Source organism: Octodon degus, unplaced genomic scaffold (genome assembly GCF_000260255.1).
Source record: "Octodon degus isolate 3935 unplaced genomic scaffold, OctDeg1.0 scaffold00003, whole genome shotgun sequence".
Lineage (NCBI taxonomy): Eukaryota > Metazoa > Chordata > Mammalia > Rodentia > Octodontidae > Octodon > Octodon degus.
In genome coordinates, this window is record NW_004524579.1 from 12,721,866 (window position 1) to 12,747,173 (window position 25,308).

The following is a 25,308-nucleotide window of genomic DNA, read 5'->3' on the forward strand; positions in this document are numbered from 1 at the left end:
AGCCTTGAGCCTGTCCCATTCTTGGTGCAGTGAGGTCACACATGGAAAGCATTCAGTAAGAGGGGGGTGAAGGGACATCCAAAGATGCCAGAGGGGGAAAAATTAAAGAGCTGGGGATATAGCTCAGCGGCATAAACACGTGCCTGGCAAGTGCAAGGTCCTGAGTTTGATCCCTGGTATAAAAAAACAAAAAACAAAACAAAAAAACCACCAAAAATTCAAAGATACCAGAAACCAACACAGATACCCAGAATAGATTCTTCTTTCTGAGATGCCTTCATGAAACTTGCAAACTAGACTGGTATTTCACACAGCTCATCTGTTACTAGTAGGATCTAGGTTCAGTCCTGACCTAATAGAAGGTGTTTTCTGGGAATTCTCTTTTCTTCAACACCTATTCTTACTTGATCCTATTCAAGAAAAATAAATTTGTTTTCTTTGATATCAGTAGATCATGTTTAGTCCCTGTTGGAGGCCTCCTCAAAGTGATTTCTTTCATTGTTTAGATTGGTGCCTGCGGATGTCTCATACCCATGCATGTGTCTGAGTAGCGCATGGACTCGAAGTGGTAGGGTGGGTGGAATGAGAAGAGAAAGGACTCAGCTGTAGGGAGTGCTTAACCCAGGAGGTTGAATCTCGGCTGAACTCAGGTCAGGCAGGTTTCTTTGGGGAGGAAGAACAACCAATGAAGACCTCACTGAGGCTGCTTTTTATCCCCAGAGATGTGTCCACACTCTCAGCAAAACAGGAAACAGTGTTTGCTAAGTAAAGCACTTCCTGAGGGCTCTACCTTCGCATGGAAACCCAGATACATTAACAGACATTTTTGCTGTAATTCAAGGCGATTCTAAGAACTAAGAAGTCCAAGTCCCCTTGTTTCCTTAGAATTTTCTGGGGTCATAGGGAGGGCAAGGCCACTTGTCTCCACCAGGAGGACTTTTTGCGGTTCCTGGGAGTTCAGAATGCCATTGCCATCATTTGAGAATCTTCTGTCTCCTGAAATCAGGTTCAACATGCTTTTTTTTTTTTAGCCTGCTAGAAGATTCAGGAAGAAAACTGAATCCACTTCAATAAAGCATTGTCCACGTTTTATTTCAATGTGCTATTTTAAAAAGTTTTTTTTAAGGGAATCATTTGTTTTTGTGGAAATGAAGCACATTGGAGGTTGAAAAATCACAAGCACAGTATGCTTATAGTTATGAGAGTGCATCAAAATTTCTTGACAAATTCTTGAGATTTTTTTCAACAGATCCCACTAATTTTTAAGTTCTGTGCTTCTCTGAAAACATTTGGCTTTCTCAGACATAAACAGAAGTAAATGTTTCTATAGTTTGATTGAAAAAATTTTAAACTCTCATTAAAATGTGGAGCATCCAGATTTCTTTAGGGTTCATTATCAACCTAATCCATGGCTTTTAGAGGTCAAAGTGGCATTCATGTAGAAAGACTGCCATCTGCTGAAACTTTAGGATATTGTCACCAAGGCAAACCACAGCCTCCAGTTTCCCCAACTCTAAATATGAGTATTCGTTGTATTTCCACCACAGCAGTGGGCACCAAGGAAGAGGTAAGAGACATGTTTGTGCACCAAGAATGTCATCATTCTTGGTTAGAAAATGATGCACACACAACTAAAAACACTGGGACCAAAGCCACACAAAGATTTAGAATCATAAGCCCCCAAATCTTAAACCTAGAAGAAATTTTGGAGACAAGCATGGTAGATCATTTTGATATTGATGATGAATAAATGAGGGTGGAAGTGGGAGTAATAAAGCCAACATGAAAGGTCCAGGTTAAGCTCTCCGGACTGCCTTGATAGAGATGGCCAAAGAGTAGACCTGGAGTGCTGTCCCTCCTTTGCTCTTGCTGCTCCAGAGCAAACAACTGACAGGTTTTCTTTCCCAAAAGCCAAAGGTCCTCCCTGACAATGCTCAGAGTGAAACTCGTTCCACATCTTCCTATCCTAAACCAGTTTCAGACCAGAGGTAAGCTAAACAAAGCAATACAAGGTAGCTGGGGCCCTGTCTGCTGCCATCCTCACCCCAGGAGGCTGGGAGAAGCCAGCACACCACAGTGAAAGGACACGGGGACTCTGGGTGACAGCATGGACTCCTCCCACTATTGGCTATAGAAAGGAACTGATGGTTTCTTTCAGGGATATTCAGAGACCTGGGAATTTTGTATATGTAGCACCTGTTTGCAATATCTGTCATTCCAGCTTAATAAGTCATTAGACATAAAAGTAGAATGGGATTGTTGCGTCTGATCACAATGCCAGGGAAGGGGGCCATTGCACAGTGTGATGCATTGGAAGCATCTTGTATTTTTAACTTCCAAATGTGTAGTCAACAAAATGTGTCTGGTTTACTGACCTGACCTACAATCTCTATGGAAATGTTTACATCAAATTGTATTTAATGAAGATATCAACATGACTTTTTGCCTTCAATTTATTTTTATAAAAGGGATATTTTCATGTGACCTACATTTATCTAAAGTAACCGAAAGAACACAGTCCATTCCAATGGTCACCAACAGGGACACTGAGATTGTATGCAGAGCAGAAGAGACTAGTAGGGCATACTCTGCTTGGGAGTTGCTCCACTTGTCCACTCTGGCCTCTCAGTGAGAGGAATTACTATATCACAAGGCTCAGTAGGGGCAGGGAGGAGTTCCTCACTTGGCATGAGAGGTGGATGGCGGCTGATAAACAGAGCAGGATGAACGAAGAGCGGATTGCAGAGGCCCTGGTAACCAGAAGGTGATGGTGGCCTCAGCAGGCCGTGGCCAGCCACATGCACGGTGCAGAGCATGGACTGAGGTCACTAATGGTTAGGGAACAAGTATGCTGATTATCCACCTCCTGGGTAGGCTTAGGAGGTTGGCCAGCAGCCCTGCAAGTCCCTCCTCACAGTGTTCTGTTCTGGGAGCAAGCACCCAAAAGAAGATAGGAGAATGGGGCCTGGCAGCTCCCAAAGTGAGAGGGCAAAACCTGGTTGTGGTGATCAATTTCTTCTGTCTGTTTTTGGAATGTGATGTAATGTTAAGATTATCTCATCTGTGCTGACTTCTGTGCCTTCTAAGAATCCTGTCTTTTCTGTCCCGTCCTGTCCTCTCCTGTCCTGTCGGGTAGACTGATGACGAGGATGAAGTTGAGGTATGCCTATGAACATAAAGCACACTGCATTTGACCTTCCTGTGAGTGCTGTGGAGTCTAACCTACCATGGTCAGCATGGAGTGTCCGCACCATGTGGTGCTTTAAACCATGCATGGATATTTGCTGGCTAATCTTCCTGTGTTCACTAACTGCCTGGCAAGGAGTGAAAGGTTAACTGTATTTCCCAAACTGGCCCCAGTCTAGAGTCACCAGCGACAGTTTCAGCTGATTTTGCTCCACTCCTGAAAACATGGACCAGGGAGTTTTCTTCTGCTCCCCTTTTTTGGGCCTGTTGTCAATACAAATGTGAGAACCAGAGTATAGAATAAGTACATGTAGAGTCACAGTGGCCTCAGGCCTCTGATGTGCTTGCTCCCCTCTCCTTGACTGGCCTCCGTGAAACCCCTAGATCAGCCCGAGTACAGCACTGGGAGGGCAGGAGATCCTCCCCTGAAACTGGGCACAGGTGCAAGGCCCAGAGGCCAAGCCAGGCCGATGAAATTGAGGTGGAAGCAGGGTAGATGGTGCAAGCCAGGGGTGTGTCCCCAGGCTCTGCCACCGTGGCTGAGACTCCAGAGGAAAAGAGGAAGCCAGCAATCTGTGGAGCCACTCTTCGCAGATGTTCATCTTTTTTTCTTCATCCACATGTTTAGCATTGTGTTCATACAGTGTTCTGGCAAATTTTTTAAAAACATATATGCCCTGAATTTTAGTTTGGGTAGAATTAGAGAAAATCTTCATGGGGTTGTGATACTTATAAAAATAACTAAATATTTAAAATAACCCAAAGTAGCGAATGTTGCCAAATTCAATTGCAGATGAATCTGTGTGTTCTGTCCTGTTCTGTACCCTGACACTACCCTCCTCGGGGCCTTTGGCAAGTCATTTATTCTCAGAGCCTCAATCTCCTTTTCTATAAAATGAGGTGATTTACATTTAGAAGGAACCACCTATCATATATGTAATGTATGATTCTATAGCTAAATCCCACTTTTATAATTCTACCAGCATAATTGATATTTATGAAAAATTTAAAGTGCTTTCTGACAATATATTAGAAAAACGAAATCTCAATGTATTCGACTAATAAGGATTATTTCAGTTCTTATATCGGGACTAAAATCTGACTTTTTTTTCATAATGAAGATTGCATCCGAGGAATGCTGAGCCACATCCCCAGCACTTTTTATTTGAGTTTGAGATAGGGTCTTGCCAATTTGCCTAAGCTGCCTCGAACTTATAATTCTCCTACCTCAGCTTCTCAAGTAGCTGGGATTACAGGTATATACCACCATGCCCAGTTTACATCTGATTTTGTAGCTCTTCCTAAAGTTGATGTCTCTAGCTGGTATGTGCTGGGGAATCCAGGTGGACCAGTGGATGGATAGAGCTCCTCCTGGAGCCAGCGACTTCCCTTTTTACTCCTACATCTTCTATGGACAGATTTTCATTATTAGTTGACAGCCACAGTAGCTATCTAATTAATGCATCTGCAGAATGTACAAATAACAGAGAAAGCTTTCCTCAGCTGAATGTTCTCTAACCTGAAAGTTGGCTCTTGTAAGGAGTCTCCCCTACATCCTAACCTCCCTTTGGTTTTGCAGTCAGGCAAGTTCTCCAGCAGTTCTCCAGCACCACCGAGCCAGCTGCAGGGTCTGAGCTATGCTGAGGATGCAGCTGAACACGAGAACATGAAGGCTGTGCTAAAGACCTCCTCCCCCTCCGTGGAGGACTCCAGCCCTGCTCTGGGCATCCGCACACGCAGCCGAGCAAGCAGAGGTAATTCAGGAAAGTGGGGCTCATCTGCTTGGGTTGGCCACTCCATGGGAGCCAGTGTCTCCATCGCTGCCTGCAGGTCACTGTGCCCAGGGGGGGCTGTGGGGGGCCATGAGCTCTCCAGGACTTTCATTGTTCACCTAGACACAGCTTCCTTTATTGGCTCCTTTGCAACCTATCTCTAATAGCATCATCTTGAAAATACTTCTGCAAGTCTAAATTTCCTTCTACAGAAAGGGTTCGTACTGCGAGTGGCTCCTCACTGGCTAAAGCTTGGACCCACAAGCTGCAGTCTGCAAGCCGAATTCAGTCCCACGCCAATTTTTGTAAATGGAGTTTTATTGGAGCACAGCCACGTTCAGTCATTTTTATATTGTCTGTGCCTGATTTGTACTGCAGTGGCAGAGTTGAGCCATTGTGACAGAGTTTGAAGTTTACAAAAACCTAAGAAGTTACTTTACAAAAAGGTGTGTCAACCCCTGGATTAGAACACTACCTGCTTGTTCCTTTCTTTTACATCCTTTGGAACAGAAACAAAATTAAAACTTCAAGGTGGTAAAGACAGATAAGAGCTTTTGGATTTGATTGATTGATTGATTGATTGATTTTTTTTGGTGGAACCAAGGATTGAACTCAGGCCCTTGCACTTGCCAGGCAAGCACTTATTCTACTGAGCCATCTCCCCAGCCTGATTTGATTTATAATTGGAAGGGATTTTTTTTTAATGTAATGGAAATATAGGATGCATTTTAAATCTGAGAATGTCTGTCCAGTTTTTCCTGGTCTGGTCTGATACCATGTTAGCCACATAGTTCCTCACCACAAGGTAAAGCTTAGCTATCTACACTCTCTGATGATCAAAGCACTTGTGGTAGGCTCTGTCCTGTCCTACCCTTGGCTTTCACCCTCCCATGTTGCTGGCATCATCCTTTCCAGCATACCCTGTGTACCCCTAGGTCCCCCTGTTGCTCATGTTGTCACTCAGCTGAGAGTGCCCTCTCCCTGCCTGTCAAGTTTCCATCCACCTCCAAGATACTACCACCTCCAAGCCCTGTAGGCTGTCATGTCCTCCTCTTTCGTACAATCCTAAACCCCAGTTCAGGCCTCCTAAAGAAGATAAATTGCTGGATATGAGATGGGCTTTCTTCTTGTGGTATTTGCTAAGCACATGCTATATATGCACTAGAGGAATCTCTGTATAATATCTGTGGAGTGTGAAAAAGGATGCTAGGAGTACTTGTGCGGCGATTACCATGTCAGGTACACTAGGTTGTAGATTACCTTATATACCACAGAAATGTGGAAATGAATGAATGACCCTTCTGGCATCTTCAGAGGCTCTAGGGAGTCTTCAGACTCTCCAGATGACAGAAAGTCAGCTAGAATCCAGAGAACTCTAAGGTAGAGAAACCTGAGAAGGACCATTGGTAACTTCTTTATTGTTAATTCTCTTAAATATATAAAAATAATAATAGTAATGCCCTTCATAAAGGAAAAAAGATAAATGCATCTCTGAGTTTTCTTGGAAAGGAAGGTAGGTTAATACCATGCAGTGCAAATGGCTTCTTAAACGATTTTTGTGAAGCAAAGAGCCCCAGCTGCTATCCAAGAAAGATCTCAGAAGGAGCTTCGGGTTATGTTTCACAACACTAGGGTGTTTGAGGAGTTGCACTGTGGTTTTTCATACAGAATTACTGATTTTCTTCATGTGAGTATATAGTTCCTTCTCTTCTACCTTCATGTTGGGCTTTTACTTTGACACACAATCAGCGATATGCCAGAAGAAAGGCAGCCTTTCTCTATCCTTCCCCCATTATGCTAGTGGAGATGTAGCTGATCCCGGAGAAAAGTCTTGTCTCCTACTATGTTCTTAATTTCTGAGTTCCATGTAGCCTACACACTTTGTATATATTATTGTATTTGAGAATCGAAGATTAGGCTCCTTGGATTTTATTTAATTTAATTAAATTAATTTATTTATTTGGACAGGATCTCACTACATAGATTGGACTTGTAGTGATTTTCCTGTTTTCAGCTCCCAAGTGCTGGGATTATAGGTGCATGCCACCACGCCCAGTCTCAATTGCTGTCTCAGCATGCTGGCTGCTGTGCTGTGCCTAAGCAGGTGCTTTAGTTCTCTGAGCTATCAGGCCAGTCAAGTTTTTGTTGTTGTTGTTTTGTTTTGTTTTTGTACCAGGGATCAAACTCAGGACCTTGCACTTGCCAGGCAAGCACTTATTCCACTGAGCTATCTTCCCAGCCCCAAGTTCCTGGGATTTTTATCTGTTCAAATGCTCTGACTTTTATATAATTTTAGACATACAATTAGGAGAAGAAAATAAATTATAAGACAGTTTGACAAGAAAAGGGATCTTTTAGTGACAGCGGCAGAGTCAGCTAAGAAGACCCAGAGTCCTGTGCATTACACATGGCGCCTACTGATGTCCTGATTTGCTATGTGGCAAGAAAGGTGCCCTCTTCTCGGCCAGTACTGTCTACAGACAGCCTTCAATCAAGAGGTGACTAGAGAGAGTGTTTGTAAATAACATGAGGAAACAGGGTGGGAAGGTGAGATTGTAAAGAAAATAGTATCATCAAATCTTAAGCAGTAGAGCCTATCAGTGTCAAAGAAACATAAAACAAAAATAAGAAGACAATATGACAGTTTCCCAGTGTTGTCTGGTGTGGGGAAGCAGTCGCTTGTTTCCTGTATTACCAAAGCCTAAGATAACCCAGGTGTGAGTCCTCTGTGCACAGCAACTCCTGTAGGCTTTGTGTGTTAGACTTGACATGGCCTGCAGGACATCCAAAGAGAGCATTCCTGCCAGCCCCGGTGACCCTGCCTGAGCCCCTATTGGACCATGCAAGGATGGTGCAGCGGAAGCTGTCTCAGGAAGTGAAGTCCTGTAATGGAACACAAGCAGATTGTGCAATTTCTAAATACCATAAACAAGACACTTGTTCCCAACCAGAAAAGACCAAGAGAAACACTCTTGAGTTTGTGCAATATGGCTTATTTTCCCCAAACTCAGGAAGGGGCTTAGAGAAGAGGCTTGAATGTTTCTCTGCATATTCAAACCCATCTGAGGAGAGACCCCTACCTCAGGTGAAGTCTGTACTTTCAACCTATGCACAGATCTCAACCTCACGGTATATAAAGAGAGAAGTGGACCAGGCCATAATCAGTATCTGGCCTCAGCCTAGCTCTGTACCTTGCTATACCTATAACAGGAAACAGGAACAAGAAGGGGAAATAATGTGACTTCAGTCTCTACATTCTTTTTCCTTTTTTTTTTTTTTTTGGTGGAACCTGGGATTGAACTCAGGCCCTTGCACTTGCCAGGGAAGTGCTTATTCTACTGAGCCATCTCCCCGGCCTCTCTACATTCTTTTTTACACAAATATCAGTACACAGTTAAAACTACAAGCCAGGGGAAAAGCACGTCCATATGACTGACAATCAACAGAATAAGGAGAGAATAGCAGTATCTCTTTGTGATGCACATATTGAAAAGTACAATCAAGAGATCAACCGACAATTACAAAGCTTATTTTAAAAATAAATAAAAACATAGATGAACGGATAAAGAGATGAATGATTTCAGCAGAGAATTAGGATCTACACAGATAGTCAAATGAATATTCTAGCACTATAAAATATCTGAAATAAAGACCTCAGTAGGTAGGCTTAATGGATTGGCTCCAGCACAATAGAGAAAATTAGTGAATTTAAAGACAGGCTAATAGAATGTACACATACTAAAGCTTGGTAAGAAAACAATAGGGATCAGCCAGATAGCTCAGTGGACTAAAGCACCTGCTTGGGCAGAGTGCAGTGGCCAGGGTTTGATCCCCGGCATGTGGTGCTGGCCCTGTCCCTGGGGCGTGCTGAGACTAGGTGTGGTGGCGGGTGCCTGTACTCCCAGTACTTGGAAGGCTGAAAGCACTATGAGTTGGATCTGTGTAGTGAGATCCTGTAGACCCTGTAGAACCTGTACCAAATACATAAAAGATAGAAATAGAAATTAAAATATATAAAATGTTTTATAAAAAAAAGAAAGAAAAGAAAACAGAACAAAGTTGAAGTGAGATATGGGACACAATCAGAGAGCCTAACATACAGCTGTAGTACCAGGAGGAAGAGCTGAGTAGAAGGAATGTTTGAAGAAATAATGGCTGAGAATTTCGCAAGTTTAGTATCAAGACAAGTATTAACTCACATACTTAAAAAAGTATATACCACCATTGTACCACCCTGTCTCAATCACTGTCTCAGCATGCCCCAGGGGCTGGGCCAGCATGGCACACTGGGGATTGAACCCCAGCTACTGTGCTCTGCCGAAGCAGGCACTTTAGTCTGCTGAGCTATCTGGCTGACCCTAATGTACTACTCTGTAAAGGGGCCAAACATTACTAATGGTTGCTAATCTTTCAATAGAAACTAGAACCACTTTAAAAAAAAAATACCATGATATCATTAAACTGCCAGGAGAAAATGCTTCTAACCTAGCATTCTCTCTTCAGAGAAATTATTTTCCAGAAGTGAAGGCAAACATTTTTCTTTATTTTAAAATAATAAAAGTATTTATTTTGATTAATTTTTCCTTGTAGACTGTATGAATGGGAAGTCCAAAAGGAGAAAATAGTCTTTTCAGCTATAGTTTATATGCCTTTAGAAAACAAAGATAAAGTAAAACTGTGCTTTTATGGTCTAGAATGTTCTATCGCCTCTGCCACATTTCCGTATATGTTTTTTGCCAATACTTGGGAGGCTAAGATGAGCCCCATGGCCCCTTGGGTGTGCAAGTGATGTGGCCAGGGTTCTCCTGATGGCTGCATGTGACTGCAAAGATTCTAGGAAGAGGAACCGGAAAGAAGGGGAATAAATGGTGATCAGGCAATGAAGACAGTATCCTAGAAGAGAGGGGCTGAAAAGCAGATCCAGGCAAGAATTCATCACAAAACCGAGTCTGACAATTATGAACCTATGGCAGAATATTCCTTTTAAGCCTTTCCTGACAATCACATTGAAAGCAGAGCGCCGGAGGTGTGCAAGATGGGAAATATTGTTTTTTTTTTCTTCGGGGCCAAGGATTGAACTCAGGCCCTTGCACTTGCCAGGCAAGTGCTTATTCAACTGAGCTATCTCCCCAGCCCCGGAAATATTGTTAATTATCAGAGGGAAGATCAGATAAGTCCTTCATTTCTGGCTCAGTGCTCTGAAAATGTATTATGGCCAATGAAAATTAATGGAGGTGAGTGGGTGTGAGAGAAGTGGGGCGGGGAAGTGAGTGAGTTTGGAGGGGTAGTTTGGTATTTCAAACTACAAAGGATAGGAACCAGGTAAATGAGAAATGGGAAAAAAAAACAAAAAACAAAACAACAAAAAACTAGTGGTACAGCCCAGGTGTGCCATTGATTGTTCTGCTCTGAGGTGGGTTGTTGTCACCAAGGCTCTGTCACCCTGGTCTGATAGCTGTGACATCAGAGGCCTCTTGGCTGTAGTTACAACATCTAGACCATCCTGAGAGTGCAGGAAAACTCAGTAGCAATCTCAAAATTTGGTTTTGGGGAAGAGCTTATTTTTCAAAAGATTTCATAGAATGAGAAAATGAGCTTCTGATGGGAGAAATAGACTGAAGTACCTTAGGAACTAGCAAGAAAACTGCAGAGTATGGTTTGTGCATGTGCCGCTGCTGTAGATAGGCCCCATTAAAAAGTAAAGCAAAGCAAACTTTAAAAGTTACATCATTGTTCCTGGGCCTGCCATGCTGCCCTGCCCACAAGGTGCACTGAGCCAGCAATTGAGACTGGATGTAGTGGCGGGCGCCTGTAATCTCAGCTCTTGGGAGGCTGTAAACACAGATCACTACGAGTCCGATATAGTAGTGAGACCCTGAACACCCTGTAGACCCTTCCTGAAAACTACAAAAAAAAAAAAAAAGGACATCATCAACAACAACAACCAAAAACATGTTGTCTGAAAATATTGTCTTCTACCCATGGGTCTCACACACAGGTAGGTTCATAGGTTTTGGAACTCCTCCTAAAAAGTAGGAATTATTCAAGCCAATCATATGAACTCTACTGGGAGAAATTATGACTATATTTAGCATATTCCATAATTGCAGTGAAGGCCATGAAACACACACGCCCATGAAAACCACAGTCCACCGAGCTGTAATCCACTGTTCCAGTCTAGTTCTGTCAATTTGTTTTTTCTTTGCTCTTTCATTACCAATCAGATGCTTACAAGCCTCAAAACTTTACAGAACAAGAGCAAAGAAATAATTTTAGAAATCTTTACTAACAGTGATCATTAATGCTTAAACATTTTAAAAATCATTTTTAACATTTTTTCCTCTGAATTGGGAAAAGCTGAATGCTCATTTCCTTAGCTGGACCTCAGGTATCAGGCAGGTAGGGCATCTGTGTTCTGTGGGCAGTGACTGTGGCAACTGTACCCTACAAGCTTTTAAATCATACATGTATTACAGGATGAAATGTGGGTAGTGGAAATGGTTTTGAACATATATATCTTTCCTCCTGTAGAAATATATGTATAAATCAAACAAGAAATTCAAAAAGAAGTTGATCTATCACAAGGGCATAGTTCTGGTTTTATAAAATTAATTTGTAATTGTCTGATATTACTTGTGACCTCATGTTCCCATGTTTTGGTGATGCTTTCTTCTTACTATTTGTCTATAAGGAGATCCCTTGATGGTGGACTTGGACTGCCTTAACATGTAGTTATTTATGAACACAATTTTCTGGTTAAGAAATAGGTGAATTTTTGAAAAAAAAATCTGTTTAGTTTAAGTTCTACAGGGTCTCACTACACAGATCGGACTCGTAGTGAGAAATGGGTGAATTTTTGAAAAAAATCTATTTAGTACAACGTCTACAGGGTCTACAGGGTCTCACTACACAAATTGGATCCTCCTGTTTTCAGCCTCCCAAACTCTGGGATTATAGGTGTGTACCAGCATGCCCAGTCTAAAGTGAGTGAATGTTAAAAGAAAATGCTAGCATCCCTATTACTGGTTGAAGAAGGCAATCAATCTAGTTATAATTTTTAAAGCTATATAATCCAAACACAAACTGTATATTATAAAATCCCTTGGTTTCTATTTAACCTGTGGCGAGTCAGGGTTACTTGACATTCAGTAGGTATAAGCAACCATTAATAGAGAGCTGTCTCTGTAAACCCTTCTATAGGTCTCTATGTTATTGAATATGTCTTGCTGGGTATCAGTGATGTACACAGCAGGGTATGGCTTTGGCCATCTCCCTTTAGGTGCCTACAAAACCTGGAAGGTAAAGACAACACACACAGGAGAGAGTTAAATAATGAGAGACAAGAACATGGCTGTGTTATAGAATGGTGTGCAATAAGTGCCCCAGCGCAGGTTTGTTCAGATCCTGGAGGGTCACAGTTATAGGTGGCAAAGGCCAGCACCCTGGATGGTCACTGACTCTGCGGCTCTTACTCTGGCCTTTGCTGAAATCCTTCGTTGGCAAATCTCTGCTTCTTGGAAGAACAGTGATATGTGTTTTCCTTCTCTGAGCACGCTGCATTTTCTGGTTGTTTCATCTTTCAGGATCCACTAGTTCATGGACCATGGGAACTGATGACTCATCTAATGTCACAGATGATGCAGCTGATGAGATCATGGACCGCATCGTCAAGTCGGCCACCCAAGTGCCCAGTCAGCGAGTGGTGCCGAGGGAGAGGAAGCGATCTCGGGCCAACCGCAAATCTTGTGAGTGATTTTGAAGAGGGCTGAGGGTTTCAGCTGTCGAGGGCTCTTCCTTTCCATTTTGTGAGACTCCAAAGGGCATCTCCTGAGAGGCTGCCTGCAGCACTTGCATGCAACAGAAAGTTCTGAGCTTTGCCCTCAATGTTGGTCTGTTGGAGAAGGGTTAGAACCATACCTGTCTGGTGTATTGCTGTTTGTGTCCATGCCACTCTCAATTCCTATTTTGTCCTCAGGAAGGTTCAAAGGGCTTCTGAATGCCCTTCACATATAGGCATGGGTACAGTGGGGCCCACTGCCAACCACCAGTACAGATGCTTTGGTAGAGGCTGTGTGAGTCCTTCACCCTAGGACCTCTTGCTAGGCTGGAGACTGATTCCCTCTGAGGTTTGCCACAACACAGCACAGGTGAAAAGCTGGGGTAGCAAGTGATGAGTTGGTCATTAGGATATTTAAAATAGTTCAATGTGTGACTTGTGGCACCAAACAGAGGATTCAGTGAAATCAAATGACTAGTCTTCTTTTTAGCCTGTACCTTCTACTGCACCTGTCCCCTGAGCTGATGGATGATTTTGTTGGTGGTCTATGCCAATCGACTGTGTTAATTCTCTGCTGTCTGGGGGTCACAGGATCCCTGTGACTCCTTTGGCATTGGGCTGCATTAGCAGGGGCCCTTGGTGTTTCAAGAGCACCTCCGGTCTTCCTGGTTGCTGGGTCACTCACAGAGAGCTTGATTCTCCACCAACTCTGCCTCTGAGAATAAAGGATGGTGAGGAGGAAAGGGATCCTGGGTGCTCACCCTCTCCTGAAGAGCAAAAATGAAAGGAAAGTGACTCCAGAAGGCAGGGAGTTCTGTAAGAACTCAAGTGCAGGGCACCCCCACTTGTTCCACTGGTGAAAAGTCACACAGAGGTGACTGGGGTGTGGGCTGCATATGTTGACTCTTGTGGCTCTGCCTGACTCATTGCCATGCCTGTTTCCAGGATAAAGAATGCTAAAACAGATGCCTGCAGCCTCCCAGACTGCTCCTTCCATGTGATCTGCTTTAGTTTCTGATGGGAACTTTCCCCAGAAAGGAAAATATCTCTGTGTGTGGGTGGAGCAGGATAGGGAGCTTGATTCTCCCTTGGCATAAGGGGTGGGCTGGTCATTTATTTCTCTCTTAGCATAATGGGTGACTTGATACTTGGATGAGCTCCTACATGAAGCTGATGCTGCTGGCCCTTGGCATGTGCTTAGAATAACACACTCTTGAGCTGTAGTTGTTAGCTGTAGGTGTATACTACCGCATTCTGCAGCGATGTTTAAGCTGTTGATAGCTTGGCTCACCAGGCTGACAGCTCCTGAACTTCACTGATAAGGGCTGAGTTCTGGGTTCCTGGCTCTTGGGAAATGACTGGCATTAGCAGGTCGACACGCCCTCCAGGTTATGCCTCACCCCATGTTACAATCCTTCTATTTTTTAGCTAGAAACTGCCATTTAGGTACACTAGTGTTCCACATCTTTAAGAGCACATTCTCACTTCCAACACCAGTATCTGAAGAAGGTCTTTACATTTATTTTTCTGATATTTTTCTCCTTTCCTTGTACCATCATGTCCTTGCTTGTGTTTTCATGTCCCCATCTGACAACTTGATAAGCAATTTGTTCCTCAAACTTGGGCCTCAGACAACATAGATATCTCCTCGAAGCTTATTCAAAATGCAGATTCATGGGCCCCATTCCAGTCTCATTTAAGATCTCTGGGAAATTCATGTTCATAGTAAGGTTGAAAAGCGCTGGGCAAAGGGAACAGCAATGATATTGCCGGGCCCTGAAATGACAGGCTCTTCTCCAAAGGGCTGGGGTAATGTATTCTAGCTGAATACAGCATGACAAATCTCATTTTATCCAAGCCAAGTTAGCATTTTCCATTTTTGCCTATTTAAAGAGTGTGAAGTAGTATATCCTTGTGATTTTAATTTATATTTCCTGTATGTTAAAGTTCGGCCCCTTCCAATTGATATCTCTTCTTTTATATATGACTTGTCTTTATCATTTGTCCATGTTTCTGTTGCTATTTTTCATAAGAAATTTACTTCTTAAGTTACTTTTTAAAAGAAACTTGTGAAAGGCTTTTTGAATAGATTATCTTTGCTAGTTCCCCTTCATTCCCTTCTCATCACTTCCATACCTGGAAACCAAATGGCCAAAGCTTCCGACTTATTAACTCTTAACCTTCTGACAGTGGACAACTCAGCACAAGGTTCAACATGAGCAGGAGCTGGGAAGGGCATGGTGGAGGTGAACTGAGGAGAAGGGTAGGAAAGGCTTCCAGACCAGTGAGTCCCTGATGGAGAGTAGAAAAGATTGGGCAGGGGCCATACCAAAACACAGCATGAGACATAGACCTGGCCAGTCTTTAGAGGCCAACGTTATGGGCTCTTCCTTCAAGTTACCTATCTGGATTGGGCCCACACTCTAGTCCAAAAAGAACCATATTCTTCGCCTGATACTCTCACTGGCAATAGTAATACCATCATAATTATTTTCCTCTTGAATCTGGCCAAAGAGATAGCCTGATTTTGTGATTGACACAAAATGATTTTTTTGTGGTATCATTTCCATTCCAATCTTATGCAAACTAGCCATGTATGTTTTTTCCTTAGCCAAACACATTTTTCTCTCTGGTATAGTTATCATAATGAATAAAACACTCTGTGCATGTAAGTGTTTATCTGTAGCTGGTCTAAATTATTAGCAATGGTACTAGCAATAGAAGTTGAAGACAGGGAAAGTTAGACTTTGATTTCTATCATAAAGAGCTGGATGATAAATGCTAGCTTTTCACAAGAGGTTAAAAGAATAAAAAAGAAGCAATTTGTAAATTGCTCACCATGAAACAATGCTGTGTTTTATTTGATTGTTTAATGGTGGCAGTGAGGCAAGTGGATAATGAATGACCAACCTAGTTGGGTTATAACTCATTTGGTGAAGACAATTATAACTCAGCTGGTGCAGGAAACTAAACTGAATCCATCCTATAACTTACAAGTTTATGACCTGAAATTCATTCAAGAATCCTCAGAAATAACTAACTGTGTGCTTCACGTGTGCGGCTGGTGACTAGGCTTATCCTTCATATCACGTGTCCTGCTAACACCTGACATATGCAGGCATTTGGGATCTGCCAAGGGTATCTTCGTCCATTTACAGTTTCCCATGGTGCAGTTTCCTGATTTTCCAGCTAGCACCAGTCAGCATCTCATTAAGTACAATGTTTCAGATTCTTCAGGTGATCTCTAGTCTGTCCCTAGCTCACCCAAAGTGCCCTCCCAGATTCTGGCCAAAGCTTTCCATTTTGCTGATGGCTGAGACCCAAGGAAAGTATTCACAAGTTCTTCTCTTAATGTTTTGGTTTCCTTTTGTCATATTGGAGCATGTGTTTTATCCCAGTGCTGATTTTCTCCTGAGGCCTTTTGGATGATGGCCTTGCCCAGAACACTCTGAAGCTCAGTAACGCTTGAAGAATCCTTCACAATTTAATGGTACATGACTGGCATTGCAGCAGGGGAGGAGCAGCTTCCATCCCGTCTTCTTCATTCTTTCCTCTCTTGGACATAACTTTGGAAGAGTATCAGCCCAGCTCGTCTGCCTGGTGCCACCAGGAGTTCAGCCTGTCAAAGAGCAGAGCCTGGGTTAGAGACTCACACTCAGCTTTTATCTTTTCCCAGGGGACCCCAGGTCTTAGGATAGATGAAAGAGGACAGGTGTCCTTATATAAGATGAGTTTTTGTATAAGTGGGGTTCTAGGCCCCACCTGTGATGTGACATGAACTTTTGGAATCGACACTTCGTTGCTATAAAGATGTCATCATTTTGATGTGACCTACAACAAGGTGAGCACTTTAGGTTGGTCACCTCTGTGAGATAGTGGTTGCTCAGTGTGAAGTTGCCAGGGGCTGCTGAAAAAGAATCGTAGGACTTTGATGGTGCACCCTCATTCCTGTCTCCTCGCTGTGGTGCATTCCTCCCTGAGGGTGTGCCTCTTGTAAGTATGAAATTTCCTGAAGACAGAATTATTGAATCTTAAAAAGTGTTAAAGCTAGGTACAGTGGCAGACACCTTGGGGGTGGAGCACTCTGGGAGTGGAGGTCAGAGAATTGCAAGTTGGAGGCCAGCCTGGACAGTTTAGTAACTTAGTGATTCCTCTTTTTTTTTTTTTTTTTTTTTTTAAAGAAGAAGTAAAAGGGAAGGAGGAAAGGAGAAAGGGAGGAAAGGCTAGGGGTGTAGCTAAGTGTGAAGGCCCTGGACTCAGTTTCTCAGTAGCAGAAAACAAATCAACCGTGTCTCAGTTACTCCTGTCTCATTGCTGGGACAAATACCCAACACCCAAAAGGAAGGAAGAAAAGGTCCATTTGGCTCACAGTCAGTGGAGGTTTCAGTCCATACTTGGCTGGCTCTTAAGGCAGAGCAGCACATGACACAGAGAGTAGCCATCCATGGTGGCAACAAAGAGCAAAAGAGCAAATGGGAGTAGTGGCAACAATGGCAACAGAGAGCAAGGCCATCTCCCTTATGTTGTGTTCAGGCCATCTGTCCCAGACCGGAGGTCACACTCATACCCATAATCCCAGTAGCACTCACAGCCATAATCCCAGCAGCAGTCACACCATAATCCCAGCACTGGATAATCACAAACTCTAGAAGCTGCCCCATGACTACATGAGGCTTTGAGGGGACAACTAGACACAAACCATAACATACCACAACAAAACAAATCAACTTTAGGAGAAACTAGGTGACATGTCTCCTAGAATATTAGATTTATCCCTGGACTTGATCATTGCACAGCACAGTTCATATGTCTTTACATTTTCAAAGTGGCATTTGAAAATATCCAGTGAGTTCTTTCACTAATCCTATTAAGAAAAATTCCCTGCACTTTAAAAAATAGTTTTCCCTTACTTATCCTGAGCTAATTATATCTTCTTTTATAGGGCAAGTTAATGATGGCCATAGGCCACAGGCTTTAAAATGCACTTAGAAAAAAATAAAGTAGGATATTAAAGAAAGGAACTTCTAGTTTTAAAACTTTTTGTCTTCTTACCAGCATTGTCATTAGTGTTTACTCAGTAGAATTGTCATTAGTGTTAACCCAGCACCTACTGATTTTCAAAATGTTCATTAAAGATAGATTGACTTTTGATGACTGCTGGGGGGTGAACATCCCACCTACCTGCACAGGACAGAAGACTGGAGGGTAAATGAAACAACTCAGGAGAAAATCAGCAGCCCCCTCCCTGACCTCTGGTGCAGAGGCTTTGCAGCACGGAGGCAACCTGTGCTCCAGAGCAGGGTTGGCTCAGAGGCCAGGCCAGTAAGATGTCTGAAAGTCGGGCATAGGAAGAGCCTGAAATGTTTCACTGCACACAGTGAATGGCTCTCTAGTTCTTTTGTTTTCAGACAAATCACCCTCCCATATGGGGAACTGGCACCCTGAAAGAGGAGGCCGGCTTGTCACCCCTTGGCCCTGTATATCCATGTGGCACACACCCATATGACCTGGAGGGGAGGCTCAGAAGGAGGGAGGAGTAGTAAAAAGAGAAATCCCAAGGATGTGGATGTACCCTTTCTGCCTCCAAGAGCTGTTCTGAGGGCAAAGGTAAGGGTTCCTGTGCAGGTGCTCTGGGAAGGCCAAGCACTGTCTTGATTTCACTGTCTTTGCCAATGAGTTCAAATGGACTCCTATTCCTTGGACTCCACTCAGGAATTCACACCTGTACACAGTAGGAATGGAGACAGGGTTCCACATAAATTATCTCACTGGGCCTTGGGCTTCCTAATGCGATTAGGACAGTGATGGGTGGTTAAGTGAGGCATGCGAGTTTCCATCCCCTTCAGCTTTCCCTCCCATCCAGGTTATCTTTTCTGATGCTCAAGGAACCTGATGCTAGTGGGAATTTGAAGCTGCCAGCAGGTGTGTGGGGGCTGTCCTGCACAGAAGTCCTACCACCTTAGTTTGTCACTGCTATGTCACCATCTGCTCCATCCAGAAGGAGACCAGACCTATCATCACTTCTTTTCCTCCTTCCACCAGGATGCTATTGTAATGGGCTTTTGCCTGTACACAAAAGACTGCGCTGTTGGCATAGTTCTTGGCTGGTAGTATCCCAGAGAACTGGTGGGCTGGGCTTAATCTACAAAGGGAGAGGCAGCCTTGCCCTAGTGAGGGCTTGAAATATCACCGCCAGCTCTGAGTCTGTGAATTCCTGAGCCATCCTTCTTTCCCATGTGTAGACTTCCCAGGATTATGTGGTTTCTCCCCCAAAATTTATTGAACATCTGTTTCACTTCTCCTTTCAGGCAAAACTTCACCCATAATATTTCTCATGGGAGGCAGTTGGCTTTTGGATTTCTACTAACTACTTTCTGTTCAGTTCCTTCCTAGGAACTAAATAGATTCCTAAGAATTACCAGATGTGAACTGAGCCAGTTATAGGAGGGAAGGCATTGCTGTAGGGATTCTGCTAAGTGAGGAAGCCACAGCCAGACCAGTGACAACAGAAAGCACTGATGCCATGAGTGCTTCTGAAGCTGGCTTGGGAAGGGTGAACTTCCTCTTGAGTTAGCTGAAGTCAGAACTCAGAGGCTATAGTACTGTCACCACAAAGGCTGTAACTGTAACCTTCTTAAAGTCCTGCCTTTCTTAATGTCAGTGACTCAGATCAGGGTTCTCAACCCAGGGCGGCTACCTGATCCCTGGAGAAGGTTAAAATACAATGCAATGCCTGTCGTAGGGACCCTTTCAGTGGGTCTAGGAGGAGTCAACAAAGTTGAGTTTAAGTCGACAATATTTGGGAATCTGTTTTGTATTTTTTATTTTAAGAAAATGCTAGGCTTACAGAAAAGTCACAAAAAGAGTACCGTGTTGCCTTGTATTTCTTCTCTTCCTTCTCTCAATGTTATCACCTTGTATGACTGCAGAAAAGCTTGTCAAAAGTAAGACATTAGCACTGAAACAGTATACTAATTAACAAGAGGCTTATTCAGATTTTACCAATTTCTCCTGAAAAGTCCACTGTTGATTCCAGGGTCTTACCCAGGATCCCACATTACATGTGGCCATCATGTATGCTTAGTCTACTGATCTTTTCAAGACATTTCATAAAATATCCTGGGAAAGTGCTGGTCAGTTATTTTATAGAGTGTCTACTCATGTGGAAAAACCTCTTTTAATGGGTAGACTTTATATAAAAAAATGAAGGGAGAATGAAAACAAAAAAGAATTCAGGTGGTGAAATTATTAACTTCAGCCAAGAACAAACGCAAACAAAATCTCCAGGAAATCTAACACCAAGATACTGAGGACTATTCATGTAAGTTCCCTATATGTAAGTTCAAAAAGCATGAGTGGGGCTGTCATTTTAACTTCATTCAACAGGCAGAACAAGATGACTGAGAGACAGTTTGGAATAGTAGCAGGCTTATTCTTCCCAACATGAACATTTGAAGACTGTGAAGTTCTGTATTAGTCCTCTGGTCCTAGATGCAGTGCTACTCATATAAAAATCTTTAGCATGTTATTTTTCAAAAGCCACACCCAGAGCTCCCACATCATGATTGACATGCTATACAAACACAAATAAAACTGCCAGTGATTCACAAGCAAAAGAACAGAAATGAATCTCTGTCAAGTAGAAGTAAATCCTGGTCAACTTCTCATTCACTTGAGAGTGTCACAAAGTGTCCTGCCAGGCTCCACCCATTCCAAGTGTGGGCTATGATTCGGATGTCTTGGCTCAAATCCTTTTCTACTCCTTACTGGGTGAGGCTGGGCCACTGGGCTGATCTTTCTGTGCCACCAGTTGTTTGCCTACTGGGGGAATGATAACAGCACCCTTCACATGGGATCTCTTAATCTATGTGAATGTTCAGCAAATGGCCCCTGCCATCACCATTGTTCTCAGATAGGACTCATTTATCAAAGAGTAAGCATTTAGTAGGATTAAAAAGTTCCTTCATTTTCAAGGGAGGAAAAAAGACAAAAATAAGGTGTCCTTCCTGATTCCACAATCCTGTGCTGCATATTGACAGCAAAGATGACCTGTGTCAGAGCCCCTGGCATCACTGTGGCATCGCTGTGGCATTATGAGAACTGTGTCAAGTGTCTAGGGCACTGCTGGTACCAGCCAAGGGACCTGTGCTATGTATGGAAAAGTCACCAAGCAGATGGGGACAAAACATTTCCAGCCTGTTCTCCATTAAGCAGCCTTTGTTCAGGAGAGCTGAACACATGTGGGGGAGTGCATTAGGTGGGAGGTGGAAATGGGGAATGGAGGGTACCCCATCTATATCACTAGACCATCAGCCACCTGAGCCTGACACCTGAAAGCTCCCCTATTTGATGGAAGGGTTGTTTCTTCTGGGGAAGTTTGGGTTGTACAAATCCATGTCCTGCGGCTCCTGTATGAGGCCCTTGTTCTCCTTGGTCCCCAGCCTTTCTCTGTTTTCTGGAAGCTTTGAGTGGGAGCCAACTCCCTGTCTGGCACGTTCTGCCCTGAGGTTTCTCCTTACCCCAAGTGCCTGTCAGGCTCCTTGGTCCCTAACCTGGAACCTCTGTCCATAGCACTTGGCTTGGGGCAGCTGCTTGGAACACTTACTGAATGACAATGAACTGCCAAGCAGACAGAAACGGGCAACCAAAGAGGCTCTTCCTAAGTGAGCTACTCAAAGTGGGCTACAAAACTGCTTTCAGTTAATAACTTCCACTCTTTAGGTTCTTTCAGATGGTAAAGTGAATTAAAGTGAAACATTAGTCTCAAGTTCATGCTCATTACAGTAAAGGATTCATATCGTTCTAAGAGAACTCATCATTGTTGTCATGAAACTCACAGAAAGTAGGATTCCATAAATAGGAAAGATTTTTCCTATGTGTACTCACTTTCCAGGATCTCATCTGGGAAACAAAGGGAGCTAAGCTTTGCCCCAGGAGAGGACACTTGAACCAGACAGGAAGGGCACATGGGAAGGCAGTCCAAGCAGTCTGGAGCATCAGAACTGTGAATGCCAATTGAGTGGGGGCATAGTCTCTGTGTACCAGTGTGGGTATGACTTAGCTTTATCCTGTCCTCTGAGGCTGTCCATCCTCAGATCAAGACATATTAGGAGATTGTAGCATGGCTAGAAAGTGCCAGTGTCCTTTTTCAAGTATTTATATGAGCTGAATGTGATAGCTATGGGATTAGGGGAAACTATGTGAACAGAAGTATAAGAAAAAAAATCTTTAAATGCTTTCCTTAGTAAAACTCCTGACAGTCTAGGGGCCTTCTGTAGTCATGTGCCCATGTATATACCTCACTGCACAGAGATGACCATCCCTAGGCATATGTCCATGCTACCTGATGTGGCTAATAAAATTTGAGCTGCCATGATAGCACTACATGGGCTTGTGTAGGCATTACTGTCTTGATGAAGAGGTCTAAGCAATCTTTCCTAGTTGGAAATAAGAGAGATTTTATCTTATTTTCTGGTATTAAAAATATTTTTCTTTAACAAATACTTAAAAAGTACTTAAGTACATAAAAGCTTATTATAAACTAGTATGTTTGTTGTTGCCCCATAGAGTGAATTCCATTCCTCAGTTAAATGCAGTCTGCCATCAGCCAAGACTCTAGAGCTAAACATTTCATCTGGCTGAGTTTCACATTCAGTCTGGAGTCTGGGGGCAGGGGTAGGGCAGGGTGAGCTAGCCTTAAGAGGAGCTGCTCATGGATCATGGATGGTTCTGGGCTCATACCAAGGTTCAGAAATTGAGTAGGTGGCATCATTTGAGATACTCCTCCTCATAGACCCTGTGCCTCTCAGAAAATCTGTATCTGAAGCCTGTGAGTTTTCCATGGGAGCTTCCTTTCAACTAAATGTTGGATTGGATGTTGACCTCTGTTCAAAGTGCTGATTTCTGGGAGAGAAGAAACCAGTAGGTAGCAGTCCCTGCTCATTCTACCGTGAGCCTGGATCTTTCAGGTCCTTTGCTACAAGCTAAGTGAGCTTTGTCCAGGGACTAATGGGCATACATTGAGGATGTTGCCTGCAGATCCATGAGATGAGGCCCTGGCTCCTGGGGAGGGGATAAATGGAATTACACCTGGCAAGAGAAAAGGGAAGGCACTGTAGGTGTTGTACTTCTACTCTTTGACCAAAGACCTTCCTGAGATTCTGAAATCGACTGATTGAAGAGTTAGGATAAAAGGTAGATCCATGACATATCTTCTGAAGAGAGAATAATACCCCTGACTCTTTTGACCTTCAAAGAAATAACAGAATAGGCTAAATATAATTTATAAATCAAAGGAAATGTGATTAGTCAGTATGTCAAATGAAAAGACTGGTCTGGCAGGGGCAAGTGCCTCCTCAGTCATCTTAGCTGGCTTTGTTTGTGGTGCTGAGGGCTCATCCATGCTAGGCCAGTGCTTTACACTAAGCTACACCCCCAGTCCCCAGCCTTTGTTTTGACATCAAAATTAAGCAATGCCAAACAATGGGAGAGAAAAAACTCATATTGTCAAGCTAAACACAAACTGGTTGTCTATCAGTTGAATACAAACCTCCCTCCAGATTCCAGTGATGCTGCCCAGTGAAGAGAGTGGGACCACTGGCTTTCTTTGCCTTCTGTGTTTCACAGAGAAAATCCACCCAGAAGTAATTTGTCTATTTGCTCCTTGGCATGTATAGAGTCACTGATTCTTCTAAACATTGTCCCCAAAGGCCTTTTGATTAGTGGAGACTGAGACCTGTAACACAGAGAAACTCATCCTGAACATGCTGCCTACTCTGGTTTCTGGTGATACCTGACTCCATGAGTTCCTGGTCATGTCTCTAGCTATCACTGCTCCTCCTGCAGGTTTGCAAGATTGTTTGAGCTTGCTGAACCCCTCACTAAGCAATGGATACTCTACCTACTTAACGTCAGTAGAGCTCGTGTTTTCCTATCTGTAGTTACTCCTCCAGCTGTTATACTTTGTGCTGGGTAGATGTGGAGGTCTTCACATATCATCTGTCATTTGCAGTTGGTACCTACTTTAAAAAAACCCTGCAGGAGTTCTTGCCCTCCTTTTAGATCCTTATCCCTTCTCCAGGATAGCACATCATCAGGCAAGCCTGCTGTAACCCCAAGATTTTCTCTGCCAAGGGTGAGGAGGTACAGCGTATCCCTGGTGCCCCCAGCTTCCTTATGGGTCCTTGGGGAGAAGGGGAACTGGTGTACTGACTGCTGTCCGCCTCACTGCTAAAAATTCCTTCTCTTCTTCTGTCTTTGGCTGTGATCTGTGTGTGTCACAACAGTGCGAAGGACCCTGAAGAGTGGCCTGACTCCAGAAGAGGCCAGAGCCCTGGGCCTGGTTGGGACTTCTGAGTTGCAGCTGTGATCCTCGGGGCACCTGTAGGAGTGTGCTGAGCAGAAGACCGCTCTGACTGGACAGAAGCCCACTGTGGGGTGGAGGAGATTTGCCCCTAACACCCGATGGTTCTAAAAGGAAGCATTCACCTGTTGCCCTGTGGCTTTTGTTGCCCACTACACATTGACATAGATCTCCAGAGATCTCCTGCACGAACGTTTTTTCATCGTGTCATCTGTGTTTCTCTTCTTTTCTTAACACCTGGTTTGTTAGTTTCAAAGTGTGATACTTTTTCCGGGCAAAGAATGGCCCTTTTAAGGAACAAATCACTTCTGTCACAGTTATGATAATATGAGGCAATTTGATTAGATTCACATACTGGGTCTCTATGACATGAAAATATCCAGATGTAAACTCCAATCTTGTACTTAAAAGAAAGCACAGATTGTTTACCAGTTGTGGATTTTAGATGTACTAAATATTTATACAAATTCATAAATGTACACCATGTTTCAAATACTAAATAAATAGAGTTTAAAGCCGTAATGAGAAACTTTTATTCTTTCAGGTGCAGGAACTTTAACTGTCCAAGCTCACATCCTTTTCAAGGCCTCTTTGAGGGGCATCAGAAGCCCTTTCTTAGCATGACTTACAAGGCACTTGGGTTGTATTTTTCTGCTGGTGAGAACAGTGCCAGCAATGTGCTGTTGGAAACTCCTGGTGTATAGGTAGGTACCAGTTGTTCTTGTAGGATACACTAGCTGTCATTACCTAATAGACGTCATCCCTTACCCATACATAGGCTTCCTGTGATGCCAAACGTAGGGGAGCTTTTGACACAGCTGAACTATTTTGCACTCACCTTTATCTTTTATGTAAAAACTCAACTTAGACAATCCTAAATTGCCAAAATCAAACCTGTGCCTTCAAAAGCAGGGAAAGGTAAACCATTGCAGGAGGTATTTCGGGCGTTAGAAGATTATTTCATCTTTGCTTCACTTTCCAAATCCCTGTGCCCCAGCACCTGGGGTTATGTGATTTGTAGACAGCATGGTGGCAGAGGGACCTAAAAAGCCAGAGACAGTATATTCACACCATGGGACCCTACAACTATGTACCTCCTAGTTCAGTCAGGCATTTGTGAAATGGTATCTGATGGAGATGAATACTCCAGAAGAGCCTGAGTTCTGTTTCTGGATCACAGACCAGTGGTGTTATTTAATCACAATTGAAAA

General features: G+C 43.3%; 1 protein-coding gene across 1 annotated transcript in view; it reads left to right on the forward strand.

Moving 5' to 3' along the window:
- Fhod3 (formin homology 2 domain containing 3) overlaps positions 1 to 24,615 on the forward strand; it is a 514,361-nt gene extending 489,746 nt beyond the window's left edge. The window contains exons 26-29 of the mRNA XM_023714409.1: positions 3,137 to 3,160; positions 4,766 to 4,940; positions 12,542 to 12,703; positions 24,021 to 24,615. Of these exons, the coding sequence (XP_023570177.1) occupies positions 3,137 to 3,160; positions 4,766 to 4,940; positions 12,542 to 12,703; positions 24,021 to 24,103 (444 nt within the window). The 3' untranslated portion in view covers positions 24,104 to 24,615. The remainder of the gene's footprint in view (positions 1 to 3,136; positions 3,161 to 4,765; positions 4,941 to 12,541; positions 12,704 to 24,020) is intronic.
- The last annotated feature ends 693 nt before the right edge of the window (positions 24,616 to 25,308 follow it).